Source organism: Nycticebus coucang, chromosome 4 (assembly GCF_027406575.1).
Source record: "Nycticebus coucang isolate mNycCou1 chromosome 4, mNycCou1.pri, whole genome shotgun sequence".
Classification (NCBI taxonomy): domain Eukaryota; kingdom Metazoa; phylum Chordata; class Mammalia; order Primates; family Lorisidae; genus Nycticebus; species Nycticebus coucang.
Genome location: NC_069783.1, coordinates 69,664,329 through 69,689,099, shown reverse-complemented (window position 1 = coordinate 69,689,099; position 24,771 = coordinate 69,664,329). Strand labels below are relative to the sequence as shown.

At 51.0% G+C, this 24,771-nt stretch overlaps 1 protein-coding gene across 2 annotated transcripts in view; it reads right to left on the bottom strand.

Moving 5' to 3' along the window:
- The window catches only part of ATP6V1B1 (ATPase H+ transporting V1 subunit B1), a 28,076-nt gene extending 3,817 nt beyond the window's left edge, over positions 1–24,259 (bottom strand). For both annotated transcript variants that reach the window (XM_053587305.1, XM_053587304.1), the window contains exons 1-13: positions 24,049–24,259; positions 17,425–17,480; positions 7,203–7,301; positions 6,648–6,741; positions 5,973–6,050; positions 5,189–5,328; positions 4,258–4,359; positions 3,567–3,664; positions 2,227–2,350; positions 1,849–1,999; positions 1,530–1,612; positions 393–497; positions 80–209 (exon numbers count right to left, since the gene is read on the bottom strand). In XM_053587305.1, coding sequence (XP_053443280.1) covers positions 80–209; positions 393–497; positions 1,530–1,612; positions 1,849–1,999; positions 2,227–2,350; positions 3,567–3,664; positions 4,258–4,359; positions 5,189–5,328; positions 5,973–6,050; positions 6,648–6,741; positions 7,203–7,301; positions 17,425–17,480; positions 24,049–24,166 — 1,378 coding nt within the window. In that variant the 5' untranslated portion in view covers positions 24,167–24,259. The remainder of the gene's footprint in view (positions 1–79; positions 210–392; positions 498–1,529; positions 1,613–1,848; positions 2,000–2,226; positions 2,351–3,566; positions 3,665–4,257; positions 4,360–5,188; positions 5,329–5,972; positions 6,051–6,647; positions 6,742–7,202; positions 7,302–17,424; positions 17,481–24,048) is intronic.
- Between the last annotated feature and the right edge of the window lie 512 nt (positions 24,260–24,771).

Sequence of the window (24,771 nt, the reverse complement as noted above, 5' to 3'; positions counted from 1 at the left end):
GAGCAGGGGGCTTAGAAATGTGTGTGGGGCGGGAGGAGGGTGAGGAGGTTAGGACCTTAAAGCCAGCGAGGCGCCTTACCCTGGTTGATGAAGTTCTTCTCGAACTTCTGCAGGAATTCCAGGTAAAGCAGGTCCTCAGAGGTGAGCGCCTCCTCTCCCACCACTGCCTTCATGGCCTGCACGTCCTTGCCGATGGCATAGCAGGCGTACTGGAGGAACGGAAGAGGCGGCAGGCGGCTGCTGCGGGCTTACCACTGGAGCCCTATAGCCCCCAACCTGATTGTGCTTGGGGATTCCTTTTGCCAGAAGAAAAGCTCGTCGTCCAGATGGGGCTCAAACCTTCAGCTGTGAAGCTAGAAGACCCACCTGCCCCTAGGCCCTCTCCTCCTTACCAGCTGGTTGGAGACATCGCCATGGTCCTTTCTTGTCATGCCCTCCCCAATGGCGGACTTCATCAGCCTCGACAGGGAAGGGAGCACGTTGATGGGGGGATAGACCTAGGGGAGCAGGAGAAGGGAGTGGCAAACTGCAGGGCTCAAGCTTTCTTGTCCCCTTCTTGTCCCCCCACCTCCTGTGGTTCTCAGGAAACTCCTCATTCATTCTACAGAGAGGTCAGGGGCCACATCCACCCTCCCTTATCCACACCAATTCCAGGGCTTAGGTTTGCAGGTGTACATGTGTGTGGCCCTAGACAGGGTAGTAGAGGGGGGCAATGACATGAAATTAGTAATGAGAAGCTCATGATTTCAAAACTTTTGATTATTTGGGCAAAAACCCACTCGAAGCTTCATACTTAAGAGTCACAAAGAAAGAATCTGTTGAGCAAAGATACACAAGTCATAGAGGTGGCCTTTAACCTACCAATGGGACAGAACCATTGTTTTCTGCCCATCAAAGCAAATAACTGGAAAGGGAAGAAAAATGGTACTTATTTACTATTTACTTCCCATCAGGTGTTTGTGTATGACAATGTATTTTTAGCCTCCCCAATCTATCAGTGTGATAATTTTTTTTTTTTTTTTTGTAGAGACAGAGTCTCACTTTATGGCCCTCGGTAGAGTGCCATGGCATCACACAGCTCACAGCAACCTCCAACTCCTGGGCTTAAGCGATTCTCTTGCCTCAGCCTCCCGAGTAGCTGGGACTACAGGCGCCCGCCACAACGCCCGGCTACTTTTTGGTTGCAGTTCAGCTGGGGCCGGGTTTGAACCCGCCACCCTCGGTATATGGGGCCAGCGCCTTACCAACTGAGCCACAGGCACCGCCAGTGTGATAAATTTTATTAATCCCATTTGATACTACTTTGTACATATGGAAATTTAAGATCAGAGAGATGAACTTATTTTCTCAAGGTCCCAGGACAGGTAAGCTGGATTCTGTCCAGACCTGTTTTCCATCTATGAACCACACAGTCTTCTCCTGTTTAGGGTTAGCTGTGGCTGGTGCCTCCTAATTCAGAGGGTGGGGGACATCTGTTTGCCAGTGTTTTAGGGGGAGAGAGCAGGAAGTAGGTAGGAAAGGAGGAGTACCTGTCTGTTATGAAGCTGTCTGTCCACGTAGATCTGTCCCTCTGTGATGAACCCCGTCAGGTCTGGGATGGGGTGGGTGATATCTATAAGAAAACAACTGGCCTCAGTGTGAATGGGGCCCTGGTATCCACCCACTTAGGGCCACTGGGGTTCTGTTTCTCTCCTAGGAATAACAGGGATGCAGGAGGAAGGGAGGAAGGGACAGTGTCTACCCTGATGGAGGAACAGTGCCGCTACATGTTTGTGCAAAGCAGCACATCTCTAAGTGTCTGGGTGGGAAAGGGGGGACAGGGACCTCTGCAGGGCAGTGGGAGGCTACCGTCGTTGGGCATGGTGAGGATGGGGATCTGCGTGATGGACCCGCCCCGGCCCTCCACGCGGCCTGCCCGCTCGTAAATGGTGGCCAGGTCTGTGTACATGTATCCAGGGAAGCCTCGGCGCCCGGGCACCTCCTCTCTGGCAGCTGAGACCTGCAATAGCCATGGCATTGGGGTAAGAAAGGGGGCAAGAGGCTGAAATATGGAAGGGTGGGTAGGAGGCTCAGCCTCCTGTGAGAAACAGACTGGGGACAGGAGAGGAATGGCCAGGGTGTGACTGAGCCCTGGAGCTCATTTGGGTGGGGCAGGGAGTGTGTATTTACAGTGTGACCTGCTGGGGTGGGGAGGGGAGAATCTGACACCCCGGGCAGCCAGCTCACCTCCCGCAAAGCTTCTGCATAGGAACTCATGTCAGTCAGTATGACTAGCACGTGCTTCTCACACTGGTAGGCGAGGAACTCAGCAGTGGTCAGTGCCAGGCGTGGAGTGATGATCCGCTCAATCCTGGAGGTGAGGCCAAGTGTTTAGAAAATCTATGCTCCACGTAGCCCTGAGTGCAAGGTGAACTGGGAAACTGGTGTTGTACAAAGTGGCAGAGTGAAGAATGAGATGAGCCTCTGCCCTACCTCCCAGGCCAGGGCATGGCATGGTTCCTGGGAGTGGCCACTTTACAGCCACCCCCCTCTCCCGTTGTCCAAGGTAGGAAAGGACAGAGGCTGAGGTCAGGAGGGGAGTTGGTGGGAGAGGGCCAGACAGGGCCAAGAGTGTCAAGAGCAGCCTTCTCCCCATGGATGGAGGCTTGCGTTAGCAGGAGCCCTCATTTTGTGTCCTCCAAGTGATGTTGTCACTCACTGTCCCTCTCACCTTTCTGAGCACACTCCCCACAAGTGCCTGTCCTTAGGTCTCTCATGCTCAGAGCACTCCTGAATACTCTTGCTCTGGCTTCAGGCATTCTTAGCTCCAAGCTCTGGGCATAGGCCTCTTCCCCTTGGTGATGTCATGGAGGCCTCCACAATTCTGTCACTTACTTTATTAGAATTGTTTTCATACACCTGACATCCAGATTTAAACTCTCATTTTTCTAAATTTTTAAAATAGCAGGTTTTTTTTTGTTGTTGTTTTGTTTTTTTGAGACAGAGTCTCACCATGTTGCCCTCAGTAGAGTGCTGAGTGTCACAGCTCACAGCAACCTCAAACTCTTGGGCTTAAGCGATTCTCTTGTTTCAGCCTCCCAAGTAGCTAGAACTACAGGCACCCACCACAACGCCCCACTATTTTTCTGTTGTAGTTGTCATTGTTGTTTGGCAGGCCTCGGGCTGGGTTCCAACCTGCCAGCTCCAGTTTATGTGGCCAGCACCCTAGCTGTTGAGCTACAGACGCTGAGCCAAAATAGCAGTTTTTCTAAATTTATGTTTAGGGAAAGATCTCTTCAGGGGTGACTTTGTGGAAGTGACACAGAGATGAGGAGCTCTGACTTGAGATGGTGATTGGACAAGGTTATAGGAAAAGTAGCGGGCTGTAGGTCATGGCTTGGCTCCCCTGTCTCTATGTGGGCCCTTCTCAGACTTTAGTTTCCCCATCTGCACGCTGAGAGGCTTTTCTCCCAGCTCCAGCCCATGGCTGTCATTCTGGGATGCCCCTGAACCCTGGTACTCTGGGTCTTGGAAGGAGGTAGGGTCTGCCCACTTGAGGGCAGTCTGGGCATCAGGGGAGAGCTCACGTGGGGTCGTTGGCCAAATTCAGGAAGAGGCAGACATTCCCCATGGTTCCGTTCTGCTCAAAATCAGACTTAAAGAACCTGGCTGTCTCCATGTTCACCTGGACAAACAGCAGGAAGGGCTGGAGGTGGGGTCCTGTGGCCAGAGGACATGGGCTGGCCCCTCCCAGCTCCCCTCCTGAAAGCCTATGTACCGACTGGCTACCAGTGTTTGGGGGTGAAGGTGCCATGGTCACTGGATGACCCTGTGCTTGAAAGGGCAGGTGCTGGGTTTGCTGCCTCCATCTTGATGGGGCCTCATAAGACCCTGCCCCCACAAGGGGTTCAGATTTATTCAGGTTGAGCTTTGCTCAGTGCCACCCCCACCCCTCTCGGCCAGCTGCTGTCCTGTGCACCTCTTTGTTCTCCCCTTGGGCCCTCAGACAGCCCCCTAGACTCCCCTTCCTGAAGCTATTCTGTATCCCCAAATTCCCTGGAGTCCCCCTCCTCCAGGCCACCCTGGGCCCATCTTACAGCTGCCATGTCACTGTCCAGGTCACTGAGCCCACTCCCCCCTTCAGACTGGCCCACAATATGATGTCTTCTCAGGGAGAACTGCTCCTCCCTCATCAGATCTGTCCTTGCCGGGGGCCAAGGGAGACAGGCAGCCTGCTCACAGCTTCTGGAACTTGGCAAACTCCCCAGCCTCTCTTACCCCCATGGCTGCAAAGACAATAGCAAAGTTGTCATCGTGATAATCCAGCACAGCCTTGGATTTCTTCACCAGCCCCGCCTGTCGACAGATCTGAGCAGCAATCTGGGGTAGAGGGGATCGGGAGGGAGGATGTCAGAATCAGAGCCCAGAGCCCACACCAAGTGCCACTGAGGAGGATGGACACAGCTATTTCTGGTGCATCCCCCTGCTTAGGCCTTTGGTGGGGGAAGGGGATCCAAGCCCAGAGAGGGAAGGGGCTGCCTGAGGTTTTACAGTCTTATAATCTTTCTTGGGGCAGGGACTGGGGGGGGGGGCTGTTCTGTGGCTACTAACGGGGTGTAGGTGCCTGACATGAGAAGCAGGGCAGAGGGACGGTCCCAAAGGTCAACTGCTTCAGCACAGGTTTAGGCAACTTGGCTTAGAGTGGTCAGGCCTTTGGGAACCCCCTCAGAGCATCTATGGGGTTATGTGGGCACAGAGCCCTGGGCCTACAAATACCATGTCCAGAAGGAGGATGTGGGACAGAGTGGCAGGGCACTTATGCCCTCTAATCACTCAGAGTGATCAGGGTGCTGGGTGGTTGTGGAGAAGCATCTGGAAACCTTACCACACCAGCTGCTCTGAGAGGACCTGGGCTGTTTACCCTTGGTGGTGAGGGTGCAGTGGGTGCGTGTGAGGAAGGGCCTGGTACAAGGACCCTTGGGTGGAGGCTGTGAGCTCAGTGGGCAGGACTTGGAATGCTGCCAGCTACCCTTGGGCTCTACTGTGGGGCAGCTTGAAGACAGAGATTTTGTACAGCTCCGAGTCCCTGAGTGACCCCAGCTTGGCCAGCCCCTGTCTGCTGGGCATAGGAATCTCCTCACTGGCCTCACAGCCCTGGCCTGTGCTGTCCCTTCCCCAGGGTTGTACCTGCTGGCCCTGCAGGCCCTACCTCATTGTGGGGGAGCCCAGCTGCTGAGAAGATGGGGATCTTTTGACCGCGGGCAATGCTGTTCATGACATCGATGGGAGAAATGCCCGTCTGAATCATCTCCTCGGGGTAGATGCGGGTGTGGGGGTTGATGGGCTGACCTGCGGGGGGGCAACCATGAAGCCAGGCTCAGGGGTTCAAATAGCCGTAGATCTAGGGCTCCCCTGGATAGCACTGCCCACTGCTCTGGAAGGTGGAGGCAGAGCCCTCTCACTACCTTGTGCGGGGTTCAGAGGACATGAGGGTGACTCGGAGACCTCCTGTCTGAGCAGATGCACGTTCTGAGCTCTGTCAGTGATTGTTGTGTGGCTGCCGGCAAGCCATGGGCCTCCATCATGTCTCAGTAAACTGACAGGATAGGCTCGGGGAACTCAGGCAGGATGCCTGCTGGAATGCACGGGAGCCTGCTGACCACCCAACCCACTCTCAGAACAGGAAGCGAAGGCAGGGGAGTAATACCTTGGGGAATGTGTGGAACACTGTCCAATGATGATGGCATAGGCTGGACAGAAAGTGCTAGTGGCAATAACTGGGTTCAGGGGCATATGTGAAGACAGAGGCCTTTGGTGCTTTCATGTCACACCTGATCTGTGCATGTGTCTGACCTGCCCTGGGTGAGCCTGGGAAATTGCCTTGGCTTGTGTCTGGACAGAGCTTTTAAGGGCAAAGTGGCAGAGGTAATGGCTGGGGTGGGGAAGGCGTTGAGGCTGGGTCCTGAAGCCATCCAGAGCCTCTAGTCACTCACCATTGATATCCAGAAAGTCCTCTGCCATGACCGCTGGCCCCTTATCAATGGGTTTTCCAGAGCCATTGAAAACCCGACCTGAGGGTGGGCGAGGGGTGTTGGAGGGTGCTCAGCACCGGCCCTGGGTCCCTCTCTGCTGCCTACCCTCCACAACACCACCAGCTTCCACCTGCCCCCAAATCTCCATTGCTCTCTGTTCCCTCCCCTTCAGCCCTCAGGTGCCCCAGAGAGCTGGCCATAGTAACTGTCCCCACAGAGGGTCTTCCTTCTTCTCCTGGAAACCTGTCTTTATAGGCAAGGCCTTGGCCTACGACAATGACTCTAAGTGGGGATTCCAGGACTGGAAAGAGGGGAGGCCCAGGCCAGATATGGTAGATCTTGAGAGAGAATGAAGGGATGTTCATAGCTTAGTAGTCCCTTTAAGCCTGACCCCAAATAGGTGGCTACTTGCTATGCTTCTAGTTCATTACACCTGCCTTCCTCATTTATTGAACATCTGTATGTCAGAAACTGAGCCGGGGTCAGGACTCAAAGAGAAAAGGCGCACCGCTGACATCAAAGAGCTCACCAGGGAGACAGGCAATGACAATGCAGTGTGCTGAGGGCCATGTCAGAGAAGCTGGGCTGGGAGGGCAGAGGAGCCCTACCCCTACCCCGCCCCATCCCAGCCCTCACCCAGCATGTCCTCTGACACTGGAGTCCGTAGGATGTCTCCTGTGAATTCACAAGTGGTCTTCTGCGCATCAATCCCAGATGTCCCTTCAAACACCTGTAGAGATAAGAGATAGTTACCCTAATAAAGGACTTGCTGGAACAAATGGGGCTACCCATTCTGGGCTATGCTCTCAGAGATACATACACGTATAGAATGTTTTCTGCTTTCAGAGCTTGTAAGATAGGATGAGAACTTTCTGGGTTCCTTTATTTATTTAACCAGATAACATCTTTTTTTTTTTTGTAGAGACAGAGTTTCACTTTATCGCCCTCGGTAGAGTGCCATGACGTCACACGGCTCACAGAAACCTCCAGCTCTTGGGCTTAAGCGATTCTCCTGCCTCAGCCTCCCGAGTAGCTGGGACTACAGGTGCCTGCCACAACGCCCGGCTATTTTTTTGTTGCAGTTTGGCCGGGGCTGGGTTTGAACCTGCCACCCTCCGTATATGGGGCCGGCGCCCTGCTCACTGAGCCACAGGCGCTGCCCTCAGCCAACATCTTATTGATATCACTCACCTGAACAATTGCCTTGGTGCCAGCAACCTCAAGCACTTGCCCACTCCTCTGAGTCCCATCAGGGAGGGTGAAGTTGACAATCTCAGCATACTGGGCAAACTGGGAGGAGAGAAGAGCAACCCAGAGTGACCATGAGACCAGAGGCAAAGTCCTCCTCCGCATCCCTCCTTGATCCAGTCACAAGCTGCTTTCTCCCTTCTTTTGCCCAGATATTTGTGGAAATGAACTTGAAAAGTGGAAGTGGAAGCTTGAATTCTTGGGAGGCATTATACTTGGATATTTAGTAGCATGGATTTTAGAGTTGGAAGACTAGGTTAGAATTGAAGATCTGAAGCTTAGTAGCTGTGTGACTTTGTGGAAGTGACTTAATGACTTAAGTAACTCATTAAGAATTTAAATCTTACTTGAGTAATAAACTTTAGTTTTCTCATCTTTACAGTTCTCATCTTTACAGGGAGGAAATGAGATAACATGAAAATCCATGAGGATGGTTCCTGGTGCCTTGTGAAAGGTCGATCGAATGTAGTAACTATTGGGCTGTCTAGGGCTCCTGGAAGGCACAGTTGTTTCTGCCCCTGTAGACTACTGGTAAACAACAGCAAAATGCTTTCATCTGCTGTGGCACCAAGAAAAAGATTCTCTGGGCCAGGCGTGATGGTTCATGCCTATAATCCTAGCACTCTGGGAAGCCAAGGCAGGAAGACTGCTTGATCTCAGGAGTTCAAGACCAATCTGAATAAGAGCAAGATCCCATCTCTAATAAAAATAGAAAAATTAGCCACCTGTTGTGGTGGATGCCTGTAGTCCCAGCTACTGGGAAGGCTGAGGCAGGAAGATAGCTCGAGCCCAGGAGTTTGAGGTTGCTGTGAGGTAGGCTAGCACTATGGCACTCTAGCCTGGTCAACAGAATGAGACTGTGTCTCAAAAATAAAAAAAAAAGCCTCTCTGCTTTTAGGTGTCCCCATGTACCAGTGGCAGTCTTTTCCTTGCCATGAGATTGGGATTGATTCAAATATAGTCCTCCCAGGGCTCAGGAATTAAAAAAAAAAAAATCAGGCTGATACCCAGACTATGTAAAGAACTCTTATAACTGGACAATCAAAAGGATTTGATCAAAGATTTAAATATACTTTCTCCAAAAAGAAAGTATATGTGATCTGACCAACACCATTAGTCATTAGAAAAGTGAAAATCAAAACCACAATGAGATACAAATTCACACCTACCGATGTGGCTATAATCACAAAGACAGATACTGAGGAGGGTTGCTAAGGATATGGAGAGATTAGAACCCTCATAAACTGCTGGGGGAATGTAAAGTGGTGCAGCCACTTTGGAAAACTGTCCTGTAGCTCCTCAGAAGGCTAAACATTCAGTAACTATCTGACCTCCAGCAATATCTCTCCTACGAACATACCTGAGAAATGAAACATATGTCCATATAAAAATTTGTACATGAATGTTCATAGCAGCATTATTCGTGATAGCAAAAATGTGGAAATTAATCACATTTCCATAAACTGATGAATGAATAAACAAAGTATGGCATAGTCATCCCACGAAATCTTTTCAGCCTTAAAAAGGAATGAAGAACTGACTCATGCCACAAATGGATGGACTTTGAGAACATTATGCCCAGGATAGCAAACGAGATGTTGGGAAAACAACAACCCCCCCTACCGCCCATTATGCTAAATGAAAGAAGCCAGCACAACAGGTCACATGTTAAATGGTTCTACTATAGAAATGTCTGAAATAGGCAAATCCATAGAGACAAAAAGTAGATTAGTGGTTGCTGGGGCTGGGGCAGGAAGGATTGGGGTGATGACTAATAGGGATGGGTTGCTTTTGAGATGAAAATGTCTGGAATTAGATAGTGATGATGGTTGTGCAAGTCTGTGAATATACTAAAAAACGCCAAATGCACTTTGAAAGAGTGAAGTTGATGGTATGTGAATTATAACTGAATTTAAAAAATCCACCAGACTGCCCCTCCAAGACAGCAGGTTGGCAGGTAGATCTTTGCCCAGGGAATTTCCCAGCTCTGCCTCTGTGCCTACTTCTGGCACCAGAGTTCCAGCTTCTACCCCATCTAGGCTATAAGCCTGGCCAGGCAAGCTGGGCTTGAAAAGCACATCCTCCCCACTGACATCGGTGCTCAGCTGTCACCAGCCCCAAGAGAGCTAAGTCCTGTGCCTGCACCTTCTCGCCAGAGGAGACCCTACAGCACACACATCACCTCCTCAGGCGCCCTCATCTCCCTTCCCAGGTGATTGATGTACTTCAAGGAATGACCCATATCTTCATACAACAAAAATCAGTGGTAAAAAGGCAACCTTCTTTATATTCTAGGAAATTAAAGTACTTCTCTAAATTACTCCTTACACATTAGATAGAGGCAATCAAAACTGAACTGACAGGCCAAGTGCAGTGGCTCATAACTGTAACCCTAGCTCTCTGGGAGGGCAACATGTGTGGATTGCTAGAGCTCAGGAGTTCGAGACCAGCCTGAATAAGAGTGAGACCCTGTCTCTACTAAAAATAGAAAAACTACCCAGGCATTGTGGTAGGTGCCTGTAGTCCCAGCTACTTGGGAGGTTGGATGCAGGAGGATCATTTGAGCCCAGAAGTTTGAGGCTGCAGTGAACCATGATAGAGCCACTGTACTCCAGCCTGGGTGACAGAGAGAGACCTTGTCTCAAAAAAAAAAAAAGAAAGAAAGAAAGAAAGAAATGATAGATTATCTAAAAAAAAATGAAGAGGATATCACTTCATGCCATGACCTACACAGGACATAAAGCTGTCCCGTGTTCTTGACCATAATAAAAGTAAGTTAGAAATCAAAAAAAATAGGGCTCGGCACCCATAGCATAGTAGTTATGGCGCCAGCCACATACACTGAGGCTGGCAGGTTCTAACCCAGCCTGGGCCAGCTAAACAACAATGACAACTGCAACAAAAAATAGCCAGGCGTTGTGGCAGGTGCCTATAGTTCCAGCTACCTGGGAGGCTGAGGCAAGAGAATCGCTTTAGCCCAAGAATTTAAGGTTGCTGTGAGCTGTGACGCCATGGCACATAGTGAGACCAAGGGCGACATAGTGAGACTCTGTCAAAAAAACAAAAACAAAAAAACTACCTAATAAAATAGACAAATAATTGGCAACATTAAGAAAAAGGAAAAGAGCTCAGCACCTGTGCCTCAAGTGGCTAACGTGTCAGCCACATACACCTGAGTTGGCGGGTTCGAATCCAGCCTGGGCCCGCTAAACAACAATGACGGCAGCAACCAAAACATAGCCAGGCATTGTGGTGGGCACCTGTTGTCCCAGCTACTTGGGAGGCGGAGGCAGGAGAATCGCTTAAGCCCAGGAGTTGGAGGTTGCTGTGAGCTGTGATGTCACAGCACTCTACCTAGGCTGACAGCTTGAGGTTCTGTCTCAAAAAAAAAAGAAGAAGAAAAAGAAAAAAAGGAAAAGGCAGGAATAAATTAGTATTGGAATAAAAAAGTCTCAATTAGATAGACTTATAATACAGACTTATAATAGACTTTAAATTGCACGCTATTTTAATTACACACAAACATTATGGCAATCCTGCATTAAAAAGGTGAACTTAGGGGCGGTGCCTGCGGCTCAGTGAGTAGCGTGCCGGCCCCATATACCGAGGGTGGTGGGTTTGAACTTGGGAGGCTGAGGCAAGAGAATCGCCTAAGCCCAAGAGCTGGAGGTTGCTGTGAGCTGTGATAGCACAGCACTCTACCAAGGGCGACAAAGTGAGACTCTGTCTCAAAAAAAGAAAAAAAATTGTGGAGTATTTCTTGCACAGGGAATGCTTCTTTAAAAAAAAAGGTGAGCGGTGCCTGTGGCTCAGTGAGTAGGGCGCCGGCCCCATATACCGAGGGTGGTGGGTTCAAACCCAGCCCGGGCCAAACTGCAACAAAAAATAGCAGGGCGTTGTGGTGGGTGCCTGTAGTCCCAGCTGCTTGGGAGGCTGAGGCAAGAGAATCACATAAGTCCAAGAGCTGGAAGTTGCTGTGAGCCGTGTGATGCCACGGCACTCTACTGAGGGCAGTAAGGTGAGACTCTGTCTCTACAAAAAAAAAAAAAAAAAAGGTGAACTTAGATGAAATGAATAAAGTCTTAGAAGAATACAACTGAAACCAAGACCAAGAACAACAAACACACACACAAAAGAAAACCAGAATTATCTTATAATCTTTAAGATATTGAATAGTTTAAAGTTTCCCATGAAGAAAACACTAGTGAGTTCTAACAATCAAGGAACAAATAATTTGAAACTTAATTAAGCTCTTCAAAAACTGGAAGGTACTGTATTTAACTCATTTTATGAGGCAAGAATAATCTTGATACCAAAATATAAAAAATCATGGGAAAATTGCAGTCAATCTTATTCACGAACATGGATGCACAAATCCTAACAAAATATTAACAGACCTGGCTCGGTGCCTGTAGCTCAGTGGCTAGGGTGCCAGCCACATGCACTGAGTCTGGCAGGTTTGAACCCGGCCCAGGCCTGCCAAACAACAATAACAACAACAACAACAACAACAAAATAGCCGGGTGTTGTGGCAGGTGCCTGTAGTCCCAGCTACTTGGGAGGCTGAGGTAAGAGAATCACTTAAGCCAAAGAGTTCGAGGTTGCTGTGAGCTGTGATGCTAGAGTACTTTACTGTGGGTAACATAGTGAGACTCTGCCTCAAAGGAAAAAAGAGAGACTAACACCAGAGACAACCTCTAATGTCCATATTTGCTGGTGTTTGAGGATACACAACAGGGTCTTTACACTGGTTTTCTCAGAGGGTCTGGGAATAAAGTGGCTGCTGGCAGTAGTTAACATTGTCTTTGTTTCCCCAAGTTATGATACAAGACACATGTATTTTTTTTGTAATTAAAATGTAATACAATTTAGGGACAAATTGTATTCAAGGATAGTGCAGGTGGTTATCGACATCATTACTATTACCTGCTGGCTACAAACTAGTGACTTTAAGGACCAGATGGCCCAATCCCCCAGCAAGGTGTGACCAGGTTAGGGGCCACCCCCTAGAGCACCCCTGCTGGGGTTGAATATGAGACAATAGGTTTGTAGTTCTAACCGTCACTGAAAAAAGCTCTGGCACGGGTCCCTGCTTGTCCTGTGAAGAAGATGCTGGGAGGGTGACCCTCTTCTTTCTCAAAACCACCCCTCGGGCCTTGCAGGGGCTGGGTGGAGGGAAGCAGTGAGGGGGCCTCCATAGAAGGCCTGCCCAAGAAGAATGCTCCGAAGGGCTGCGAACGCCCAGGTGTCTCGCGTTCTAAACCACAAGAGGGAGCTCAAGAGCAAGGACAGCGAGCGCCTGGGAACCGCGTTCAAAGACCTGGCTCCTTTTCCTCGCCCGGTCCATGCCAACTTGTGTCTGTCTGAAGTGGCAACTGTCTTATTGTTCCTCACCTCACTGGGAATGATAGTGGGATTTTTTTTTTTGACATCAGAAGAATAATTGCTGAACAGAGCAAAGACCAGAGTGGGCCCAAAGGAAATCACGCAGTGGTGTTATAAAAAGTGGCCGTTTTTATGTGGCTTTTACTCTGAGGGAGGGAGGATGGGGAGGAGCAAGGGGAGTGAAGAGGGTGGCGCCTTGTGTGTCCCCCAAAGATGAAATCAGAGAAAATGAACTTTAAGCAGCAGAGATGACGGTCAGACGTGGGGAAGAACTGTCAGGCCCTCACATTCAGGCAGGGAGTGTGTAGAGTTTGGGGTCCCTTAGGAAGAGAATGCTCTGTGTGTGTGTGTATGGACTGATTGTTGGTGGGGGAGGGTCTCATGGCCAGTTAGGGCAGAGGGGGCAGGGAGAGAATTCCAATGTGCTCCGAAGGTCCCGTTTCTCAGCCACATCTTGAGCAAATATGACTCTATGGACTCTCACTGTTGCTTACTAGAAGGATTGCAGGAAGTGGGATGATTCAGTGCAATCTATCCCCGGTGCCGGAGATTCAGCTGAGTTCTCCACTAGCAGGGGGCCAGGCACAGGGAGCTGCTGTGTACACTGGAGGACTGGGAAGGTCTTGGCAAGCCTTCCAGGACTTGTGCAAGGGAGTGCTGATCTCTAAGGTCTCTCCTGCTGACAATGAATGTCCAGAGCAGTGTGGGAACTCCTCTTTGGAAATCATGTTCAGAGCTGATTTGTATTCTTTCAAAAGCAGCCACAGACATTTGGAATCAAATCTGGTGGATGAGTGCTTACTCCAACTCTCCAATAAGGACCAATTTGAATCAAAAAATGTAGGAGTTGGAAGATCTCCTGGAGCAGAGGTTCTCCAAGTATGGTCCCTAGATCAGCAGCATCAGCATCACCTAGGAACTTGTTAGAAGTGCAAATTCTTGGTCCTCCAGGCCCCCAGAACTGCTGAATCAACGTTGGGGTGGGTACCCAGTAATCTGAGTGTTAACAAGCCCATCAGAGGATTCTGATACACGATCAAGTTCTACAAATCAGAGATTTAGCCTTTTCTAGGTCACAAACTCTGGAAAATCAGATGAAACTGTAGAAACTTCCTCCAGAAAAATGTACATAAACAAATGTTCATATATATCTTCAAAGATTTGCATACAATTTCAAGGTACTTATTCTCTGGGCTAAAGAACCTCTGATCTATACAAAATTCTTCCTCAAAATGTTTTTCCATTTAAGAAGGATGGAAGCAGGGAGTAAACACCTGTGTGATTCATTGCAGGCGGAAGGTGGCGTTGTAGAAACAGATTTGTGGCATTTTGCCAGAGCAACTCTGAAGGGGGAAGGAGGTGTGAGGCAGTGGAGAGGGAAAGAGGTGCTTCTCTTCTTGAAGTTATAAATAAGATTATAAAACACCAATTGCTTTTCTTCCTCTGCAAGCCCAGGGTTCTCCGGATGCCTTAACCACCAACTATGTTGCTCTGCCAGAGTTACAGCTGCATCCAGTAATCACGGAACCCTAGGTCTTGGGATCAGGTTCTGGTTTCCTAGTTCAGCTCCATTTTACAGTTGAGAAAATACCTGCATAGGTACTGACTCTCCATGTCACACTGGGGCCCACATAGATGACAGGGAGTGTGGTGGGGCAGGAGATGGCACCATCTATTTAATCAGGCTTATTAGCACTAATGCAGTCCAGGAAGAGCCACTGCTGACTGCTCTCAGGGGGGAATGACATAATATATTTGTCTGATACGACCCTCACAACAACCCCATTCTCATTCAATAGATGAGGAAACTGGGGTGTACAATGCTATACAATGATTCTCAAACTTTCGGGAGCATTAGGTCCTCTGGACAACTTGTGAGAACAGACTTCTGGGCCCTACCAGTCAGTCTGAGGTAGAGTTCAAGAATTTGTATTTCTGGCTCGGCGCCTGTGGCTCAAGCAGCTAAGGCTCCAGTCACATACACCTGAGCTGGCAGATTTGAATCCAACCCAGGCCCACCAAACAACAATGATGGCTGCAACCAAAAAATAGCCGGGTGTTGTGGCAGGCGCCTATAGTCCCAGCTACTTGTGAGGTAGAGGCAGGAGAATCGCTTGAGCCAGGAGTTGGAGGTTGCCGTGAGCTGTGATACCATGGCACTCTACCCAGGGTGATAGCTTGAAGCTCTGTCTCAACAACAAAAAAAAAAAAGAATTTGTATATCTAACAACTTCCTAGCTTGGCTAGGCTGTTGATTTAGGATTGACAGCTAGCGGAAAAAATGGGATTGAGCTGAGATTAAAACTCAAGATATCTGCCTCATCAGACTCTCTGGTCCCAGGGTACCACACTTAATTGTTCAGTCACACTTCCTCTGGGGGCATCCCTAATATTGGAGAATTGAACAATAATGGCCACATGAACATGACTCTGTTTCCTAGCAGCGAGTGGGTCTGATGTCTTTAATATGGTTGGCTCAGTTTTGACAGGTCTATATGCATTCATGCTAACATTAATTCATTTATCTCATTAATTTACTTACCCTTCCTTTGAACAAACCTATACCAAGCACCTACTATAGCCTGGGTATTCAGTAAAAGTGCTACATCGGGTTCCTGGAGCTAAGAATTAATAAAATATAGTCTACAGCTAATAGGGAGACGCAGGGTATATGTAGGGGAGGGAGCAAGGAGGAGACAAGGCCAGAGCCAGACCAAATGCCTGGGTGGATGCTGCCAATTAGACTACAAAAAGTAGAGAAGATGAAGAGGCTCAATGCCCAGGGAGCTCTCAGTTAGCCTGGGAGGAGTTGGAGGGAGGGACCCAGGAACGGTAGACCAGGAGACAGAGGGAGAAGTACATGCACAGAATTCCAGCTGGTTGGGAAAAATAAGTTCTAGTTATTCCTACCCCACTGTAGGATGATTATAGTTAATAGTAATATATGATTTCAAAAATTACTAGCTAGAAGGAGGATATTGAGTGCTCTCAACACAAAGAAATGGTAAATGTTTGAGAAGATGGATATGCTAATTACCCTGATACGATCACTATTCATATATGTATCAAAACATATATATGTCAACCTAACACATTATTATCACAGACACAAGTCCACAGCCTTTGTCATTCCTTCCCATATAGTCTACACTTGAGAGGGCCTCCAACTAATGGCGAGAGGGTTTGTTTACCTGGAGCCCATCTGAGTCCAAAGACATTTTGGATGGGCGAATCACATTTTTATATTCATGAACCCTTTTTTTTTTGAGACAAGTCTCATGTTATCACCCTGGGTAAAGTGCAGTGGCATCATAGCTCACAGCAACCTCAAACTATTAGGCTCAAGTGATCCTCTTGCCTCAGCCTCCAGAGTAGTTGGACGTACAGATGCCAGCCACAACGGCTGGCTAGTTCTCTATTTTTGGTAGAGATGAAGTCTCACTCTTGCTCAGGCTGGTCTTGAACTCCTGAGCTCAAGCAATCCACCTGCCTTGTCCTCCCAGAGTGCTAGGATTACAGGCATGAGCCACCTTGCCCAGTCCTATGAACCTTTACAGGAATTTAGTATTCCTTCTGTTTCTGAGTGTAGATAACAAGCCACAATAGCATTCGCAGTATCATACTACCTGTGATTTTGTCACTGATGGAAATCATAGATGTCCTCATATCACATTTCAGTGGTAGCAGACATCTCCAAATATTATTTGTGTTCATAATTACTTTTAAATTAAATTATGGCACTTTATTAACTAGCAGTGAGAGCTTGTTATTTAGTTTGTTAATAAACATATATTACCCAGAGATATCAAATGGCAGCTCCATGCAGGGACTGTGTGGGTTTCCAACTGAGGAGAGTGGGTGGATAGTGTGCAGGAACCCACAGGGAAAGGGCCTGTGGGGAGAAGGCACTGAGAGCCCTAAGTGAATGTGAAGCAGGGGACACTGCAGGCTGGAGAAGATGGGAGTTACCAGGCTGGGAGCCCAGGGGCCATGGCCATAATACAGTAGCCCTGGGAGTGGGAGAGAGACATAGAACATGAACACAGGCAGATAAGGGGTCAAAGATGGCCGTACCAGACTTTCAGTTTGCACAGCCAGGAGCTGGGGTAGGAGACCGGGTGGTGGGGAGGAGGACCAGAGTGATCTTGTACTTTGGCAGGGCTCTTTAACACTCAAGAATTCTCAACCCCAGAACTCACAATACTGTCATTGTTTGCCATGTTCCTATAGATCCTTAAGGGATGTGAAATAGCTCACTGGTGATTGACCTTCTCTGCTCCTCCTCCCCTTCCCACCCAGGTTGCTGGTTCTGGTACTGAGACATTCCAAGACTTTGGAAACCGTCAAGATCCCTATATATGTTAGCTGGCATGAACCTGCTGCCTCCTCTTCCCCTTTAGAAGAAGACCCCGTGAGAGACCCAGATGGGGAGAGTCCAGCCCTTAAGGCAGGCGCCATTCTGCTGATGAACATGGAGGCAGGACAACTCACTAGTGGTAGAGGCAGACTTCCCAAAGCTGCAGCTGGGTCTTTGTGGAGTTTTTATGATTTGGGGGCCCCTGAAAAGTCAAGAAGGAGAAACGTTGGGTAGCTGAGGAGACAGCTGGGAAAGGAGGATGTGGGTGTGGGTGCAGGTGTTAGAGGGTCCCTGGGGCCATCTTGGGAAAGGGCAAATTAGAAAGAATCCTATGGGGGGTATAGAAGAGTGGGGGAAAGTGGGAAGAGGACCACAGCCTTGGGGTTTGGCTTTAGTGCCAGGGAAGCAGCAGGAGAGTCTCACCTTGACCTGGTCCAGCACCACCAGGGGCCCGTTAACGCTGCATACGGTCCTATAAGCTGGGGGAGGAGCAGGGAGTGAGTGAGGGTCTCCTCCAGAACCCCCCACAGAGGTATCCTCCTCCCCTCCCTCTGCACACCCCCACCTCCTTCTCTGACCAACCTCAGCCATCAGGGCCATTAGCTGTGACAGGGCCAGCCACCATTGCTGTGAGGGTCATGCCCCTGCCTGCCAGGCCCCCTGCTGCTCAGACACCTGCAGGAGGCTGGGGGAGGGCCAGGCAGAGGGAAGAGGCCTTTCTTAATCCTTGATGGGGCTTCCCCTCTGGCCTCAACCCCCACCTCACCCACTCCCTCCTCTCTGACTCACAGCATTTTCCAAAAGCTTCTGGTCCCCAGCTGTGGCCGAGAAGTGCCCTCTTCTGCCCCCTACCAGGACCCATTTCCCTCCACTCACCCACACTGATTGAGCAGGGTTTTGTAGGCCCTTAGTAAGAAAAGCAAGACTCTGCTCCCACCACAAGGCCCTGGTGAGACCCTGCCAGGGGGAGATGCTGAACCCCTCTGGCTCACTGGGTGCTCAGTGAGGGAGGGGAGGGAGCAAAGGGGTGAGGAGGAAGAAGCTAGGTCCAAAGACCTAGCAGCTGGAGACCCACAAACAGGAAATGAGCTCAGAGATTAGGTTAAACACCAGGAAGTACTTCCTAACCCCAGTGCCAGGGGCTCTAATAGGAGAAGCCATGGGCTGGCAGACAGGCAGCCTCCTCCTGGTTCTGCTAGGGGCCTGCCTGTTGGCGCAGTCCCTTGTCCACAGTCCTGGGATGCCATAGCTCTTCTCTGGGGTTCTTTGAGGCACCAGAGACACCTGATATGCAAGCACTGGGCAAGGCAGGATGGATGGATGTCTGTGAGGTTACTGGTTATTTCCAGGCTAGCAGGACCTCAGAGGGTAGAGTAGTCCAACCCCTCTTTTCACAACTGAGGAAAAAGGGCCCCGAACATGAAAGCCTTGCCCAGGGCCACACAGCACACTCTGGGTAGAGTTTCTCCTCAGACCACACTGCTAGACTCTCTTAGCCTCATACTTCCAGGCAAACCCCACCCAAGCCATGCCAAGCCAAAGAGAAATCAAAGCCTCTCCTTCCCCAGTCTGGGTGTCTGAGGTCGAACCCCTTATTTTTGTCTAATCTAAGCTCCTTTCATCAGGACTCAGGCCTGAAAGGTGATTCTTACGAAAATCTTTGCAAGGATCCTCCAAGGACCTTCAGAAGATTCAGGAGCTCAAGCAGATAAGTCCCAGAGCAGGACTCTCAACTCTCTGCCCTCCTCTCCCTCCCTACACCCATGAAGGAGGTGTCCTACCTTCCATCTTAGATGGGTTCTTCCCCTGCATCAGAAACCAGGCCCTAGAGATGACCTCTCAATGGGGTGAAGGGCCAGAGCCTCTCTCCTCTCTCTCTCTCTTCCCTCCTTTCTCTCTCTGTAGTCTTCCCATCAAGAATCCAGTGTCTCAGTCTTAAAAAAAAAAATACTCCCTCAGGCCCAGCCTTCTCCAGCTCCTGGATCACAGACCCCCTCACAAGCATGGTCTCCACTTGCTTACTTCCCCTCCCCACCTTCCCCCTCTCCTCCACCCTCTCTGCTATGGCTCTTGTGGCCTACCTTTCTCTCCAGACCACTGCTGGCCTCCAGATTGCTAAATCCAGAGCCTGGGTGCCCTGTCCTCTGACACCTGGGAACCTCTCCATCCTGCTTGGCCTCCCCTCTGGGAGCCTCCCCTCTGGGGATGTGCCTCAGCCTCCTTTGAAGACTTCTCTCTGGGTTAGGCCTTGGTATGCTGGAGGTCCTAAGACTGGGCCTGGCTCTGTTTCTGTCTCCTTCCCTATATCATCTGCTTCCTCCTTCCCTCCTCCCTTCCTTTCTTCCATTTACTTAATGCTTTCTGTGTACAGGGCTAGGCAAATGAAGGTGACAGATAAAACATGGAGCTGACAATCTAAAAGAGGGAATAAAGGGAAATAGTACAGTTACACCCTGCAGCGGGTCCTAAGAAGGGAACGATCAGGATGGGCGAGTGAGCATGGGCAGGAAAACCAGACCAGGTGCTCTTGGACGACAGAGAGAAGTACGGTGGGCACCTGTAGTTCCGCTACTCGGGAGGCTGAGGCAAGAGAATCACTTGAGCCTAGGAGTCTGAACTTGCTGTGAGCTGTGATGTCACAGCACTCGACCAAAGGAGACAAAGTGAGACTCTGTCTTAAAAAAAAAAAAATCTCCAAACAGCCCCCACACGCACACACCTGCTTACATGGTGCTTCCACAAAACTGTCTGAATTGTGTGGAGCAGAGTGGAGCAGGTGAGCCCAGCAGAAGAAGGAAGGAGAAGCATAGAGGAAGAAATGGATTGTGCAAATAGGGAGATGAGAGGTGAGTGGGGAGAGACCCTCGTTTTGATGAGCCTGGGGAAGAGCTGGCATCTTGCTGGCTCCATAGAGAAAGTAATACACCTGCCAAAAGGGCAGAGATGGAGGGGAGAAAGCAGCGAACCAGGATAAAAAGATGCATGGTGGGTGGGCCTGGTAGGGAGGTGGGGGTGTAGGAAGCAAGGACCCCCCCCCCCCAGGGGCCAGAAAGCTCCTGGGAATCATTTCCAATTTGGAGACAATTCCAATTCCAGAGAGGAGTCTTTCAACTTCCTCCCTCATTCACAGCGGGCTCCCCCCAATCTTGACAGCCCCAGCTTGAGAAATTCCCATTAACCCTGACATCCAACAACTCTATGGAGTGGGGGTTGGGGGGTAGAGGATGGATGGAGGATTATAGGATCCCCCCCCCCAACCACAAGGCTGGTCTGGAAGGAGCCCAGGGGCTGCTGCAAAGTGCTGGCAGCTGCAGGCCCCAGAGGGAGGGAGCTGCCTCCCCCAGGCCACCAGGTGGCCAGCATGAGGTCTCTAAGCCCCTATCTCTGAGCACACCAGCCTCATCTGTAAACTGCCTTCCCAGACTTCTGTCAGCCTGAATGCCTGGCTCTCAGTGGGCTTCATACAGAGTTGCTGAATGAGTACATCGCTTCACCCCTGGAGCCTGCATCGCAGGTAATCCACTTACAGGCTGCTCTGTTCAGCACTGGTCTATTCGTATCTTTCAAGACTCTGCCCTAGACTGGCTGCTGCCACCCTCAGGTCCTCTCCCCTCCGAAGGCCCATAGCACTACAGACTGGAACATTAGACACATTGTCTCTCCCCTCAGCCTAGGGCTCTGCCTTCCCTGTCAGACCAGACCAGATCTTTCCCTAGAGGCTTTCTGGTTTGGGCACAGCTAACATGGTGGCTAAGCCACAAAGGTGTCCTTGACTGGAAGGCAGCCCTTTTGTTTATATACCCGCAACTCTGAGTGTCTGTTGCATGGCCCAGAAAGTGGGCCAATTTCTCCTAGGGCACATCACAAATCAGGACAGTATCCTGTGGTACTCAGGGACTGTGGCCACTACCCAACCCTGGGAGGCACCCCTTGACCCTAGAGAGGGAAGGCAGAGGGCTGAATCCGGCGACCTTAGGGGCCCTCCTCCAAGAGGCCTTCCAGAGACTTTGCAGACACTCCCTCCAGCTGTTCTACCCACCCCCTCTATTGTCCTAGCTGACACTTTGGGTTGCACTTTGGACTGCTAGCTGGTGGAGCGCCTCCCTGCCCCCACCTCTCTACCGCCTTCCCTGTCAAAGGCTCAGCGGGGCTCCCGCGCGGCCCACTAATTAGCGCAGCCCAGCCACACCTGCAGCGTCCTGGGAGCGGGCTGAGACAGGCACCCATGCGTGAGGCCAGGGTGGGGGCAAGCCAAGGGCAGCAGGTCCTGCACCTCCTCCCTGATCCCGCTGTAGGGATTAGGGAAGGGAGGGCAGGGGCTGGAAGCTGAGGGCTCTTAGAATCAGCCCAAGACCCTGCTGGTCGGACTCTCCTAATGTAACTCCCTCCTCTTTCAGTTGAGGAAACTGAGGAAGGCAGCAAAACCAGTGATGTGGTGCTCAAGCCTCTGGCTGATGTGCCCTGGCTCTATCCCTCCACCAGGATGCCAACTTGACCTTCCTAACCTGTCTTATGCTGGACACTCCTCCACCCCAGCCTAGCCCTGCAAGAACAGATCTCCAGGCCACCTCCTCCCCAGGAGCCTTGGGAAGGCTCTGGCTCCCTGGGAGGCAAAGGGGCTCTTTTTTCCCAGGGTGGATATTGCTGGGGGTTCACTCCCCATCCTGATTCTACCCCTAGCATCCTCCTTTTCTTTCTTTCTTTTTTTTTTTTTTTGAGAAAGGGTCTCACTCTGACACCCTGGCTGGAATGCAGGGACAACTAGAGTGCTGTGGCATCATCACAACTCACTGCAGCCTCAAACTCCTGCTGCGCTCAAGCGATCCTCCTGCCTCTGCCTCCCCAAGTAGCTGGGACTAAAGGTCACTCAACTATGCCCGGATGATTTTTTCTATTTTTTAGTGGAGACAGGTCTCACTCTTGCTTTGGCTGGTCTGTTGACCTCAAGCAATCCTTCCGCCTCCCAGAGTGCTGCGATTACAGGCTGGAGCCACCTACCCTGGCCCTGCCTTCTACTTTCTGGCCAGTCCTCTCTCAGCAGATGAAAGCACACCTCTAAAGGCTCAGACCTATTAGTCCCCCTCTTCCAGGAAAGGAAGACTCATTCAAGCTCCCTGGGTTCACCTCCTCCCAAAGCCAAACTAGCCCTGGTGCCTCCTGGCCATCTAGCACCCCCAGCTCCCCTCTTCTGTCTCTGCAAAGCTCTCCTGCCTAAGAGTGCTTAGAGTCTCAGGGGAGGGCCAGTCTTCAGAGGAGGACAGAGAGGGACACAGCAGTCCTGCCTCCAGCCTACTAGTTGCTGGTTCTGTGCCTATCTCTGCTCCCAGGGAGAGGCCCCAGCACCTGAGCGGGAAGGGAGGCAATAGGAGAGACACAGAATGTGAAGTGGGCTCCTGTTGGTGGCAGGGTGTTGGTACTAGGTTGGGCTAGGTCCTGGGTGCACCTCCTCCCTGAGGAGGTCTGGTGTGTGGCTAAAGCAAAGGCATTGGTGCGAGTAAGGCCTGAAGGGCTCCCTGCATTAGATGACCTTTGCTCTGGGTCAGCCATCAGAGTCACCTCACACCCTAGCAAATGTGGTGGACACTGCCTGCCTGTCCCCTAGACTAGTATTTTCCCTTGTGCTAAGGGCATGTTGATTGTAAATAAGGGGCTGGTTGGGAGGGAACTGGATAGAGGCAGCTCCAGGATTGGGTTGTCCTGGCCAAAGAAAGGGAAGGAGGAGGAGGCAGAGGCGGCAGCATGTTGGGGTAAGACTGTACCTACACGCTCCCTGGGAGGGCAGATTCCAGGGTGAAGGGAAGCAGAAGGTCCAGATCCTACACCCTAGTCAGCTCCTGGCACCTCTCTTGAGCCCACAGTTGGGAGGGCGGTGAGGAGTCTGGTCTCTGGACCCAAGGTGGGGGCCTACCCACTGAATATTTCTGGGCCACAGTGACCCCAGGACAGTCTGGACCTCCCACTGTGGGGCAAGGCCTGCAGGGCCTGCTTGAAAAATCTGACTCCACCCCATCCTCACCATTCTCCCTGATGGAATGTACTCCACCCCAGCACCTGCCTCAGGCCTCAGGAGGTGCCCCAGACCCCAGGGTCCAGCGCTGTGCCTGCTCCCTGGATCTCAGCCCTCAGCTGCAGGTTCACTCAGTTTATTCCATCTCCTCTGCTGGCCTGGACAGCCACAGGAGGGAGGGAGGCAGACTGGCTGTGTCAGGCTCACCTCTCCTCAGCCCACACACACTCTGCCTCTGCTTAGCTGCCAGTGGCCAGACTGGTTTACTCCAGTGAGCTGGGCTGTCTGAAAATTCACTGACCCAGGGAGAGTGACCTTGGACAAGGAGATGAGGGGGTCCCACTACTCCTCTGGGCTTTGCCTCCATCTGGATTTGGCCAACCTCTGCAGGACATGCATAGGAGCCACACACACAGGGCCTCCCTACACTAAAACTGACCAGGGTACACCTATGCCTGGACGCTGCCCTCACCCCAATTGTATATATGCACACTACCACACTTGGACCCGTGACATTGCCAAGACATTCACATGTGCTCTCCAGAGAGCACACATGCATACACACAGCCAGCGACATCACACACAGAGGCCCTGTTTCCTCATGCTGAGCCACACTCACCTACTCTACAATGCCAAGCACGTCACTCCAAGTACACCTGCCCATACACTTCCTCATGCTAAGTGTTCTGGTGCACATTCCTCAACACACACGTTTACATAGGAGCATGTGTGCGCGTGCACGCACACACAGAAATCTCTTGGGGCACCTGGGAGCTCTCTCTGGACTTGGGGTGTTAGAACTAGATCGAGGTGATGATAGTCCTCTCCTGTGGGGTAGCCTGGGTTGGGGACCTCCCTCCCTTATCCTACAGAGATGGCCTCCTTGTCCAGGTGGCCCCACTATATCACTCCACTGGAGTCTTGGTCTCCCTAGGTCTCAGGTTCCCGTCTTTGTCTAAGGCAAGAAGCCAGGGCTGGGGACCCAGCAGCCACTCCAGTTCCCCGCCCCTGACCTTACCCATGCAGGGTGTCATACTCACTGACACGGGGATGGGTGATATAGTTTCGGGCAACTGCCTGCATGTGCTCTCGGTCTGAGCCCAGGTCGCAGTCACTGCTGGGGAATCTCCCAGGCCCACTGTCTACCTCCATGGCCATGGTGCAGGATGGTCTGGGAGACAACTCCCTGAGCCTGATGGTGGCAGCTCTAAGACTTCTTCGGCCCAGCTGGAGCTGGAGAGAGCTGCCTAGCCTGCCTCTGCCACCACCTGCCCCTCCCCTCTCCTCCCACTTCCTTTTCTCCTCCTCTGGGTTGACTGTAAACAGCAAACCCAGTGCTCTAGCTGAGAAGTTTTTTCCCCACACCCAGGCTTTCCAGATTTGGGAGGGGCCCAGCCACCTGGGAGTGGCAGAGGGGAAGGCTAGCTTTCTTCAGCCTCTGTGCTTGGCTGTTCCCCTGCCCCAGGCAATTCACTTCCTCCCTGTGGAATTTCAGATGCTCTCAGTCCCCACCACCACCACCACCCCTCACCACAACTCTTTCTGGTGTCTGTCCCACACCCAATTTCTGGCAGGCTGCCTTCTCACTGTCCTCCCAATCTGCCCTCACCCTTGCCCTGACTATATCTGGGTATTTCTTTCCCCATACAATTCCATCATCATCTTTTTTGAACATCTATAAAGAACCGTTTCCTGGCCAACTTCAGTGCCACCTACAGGAAAACTTTCCTGGATTCTCCAGCACCTGGGAATCACCACACATC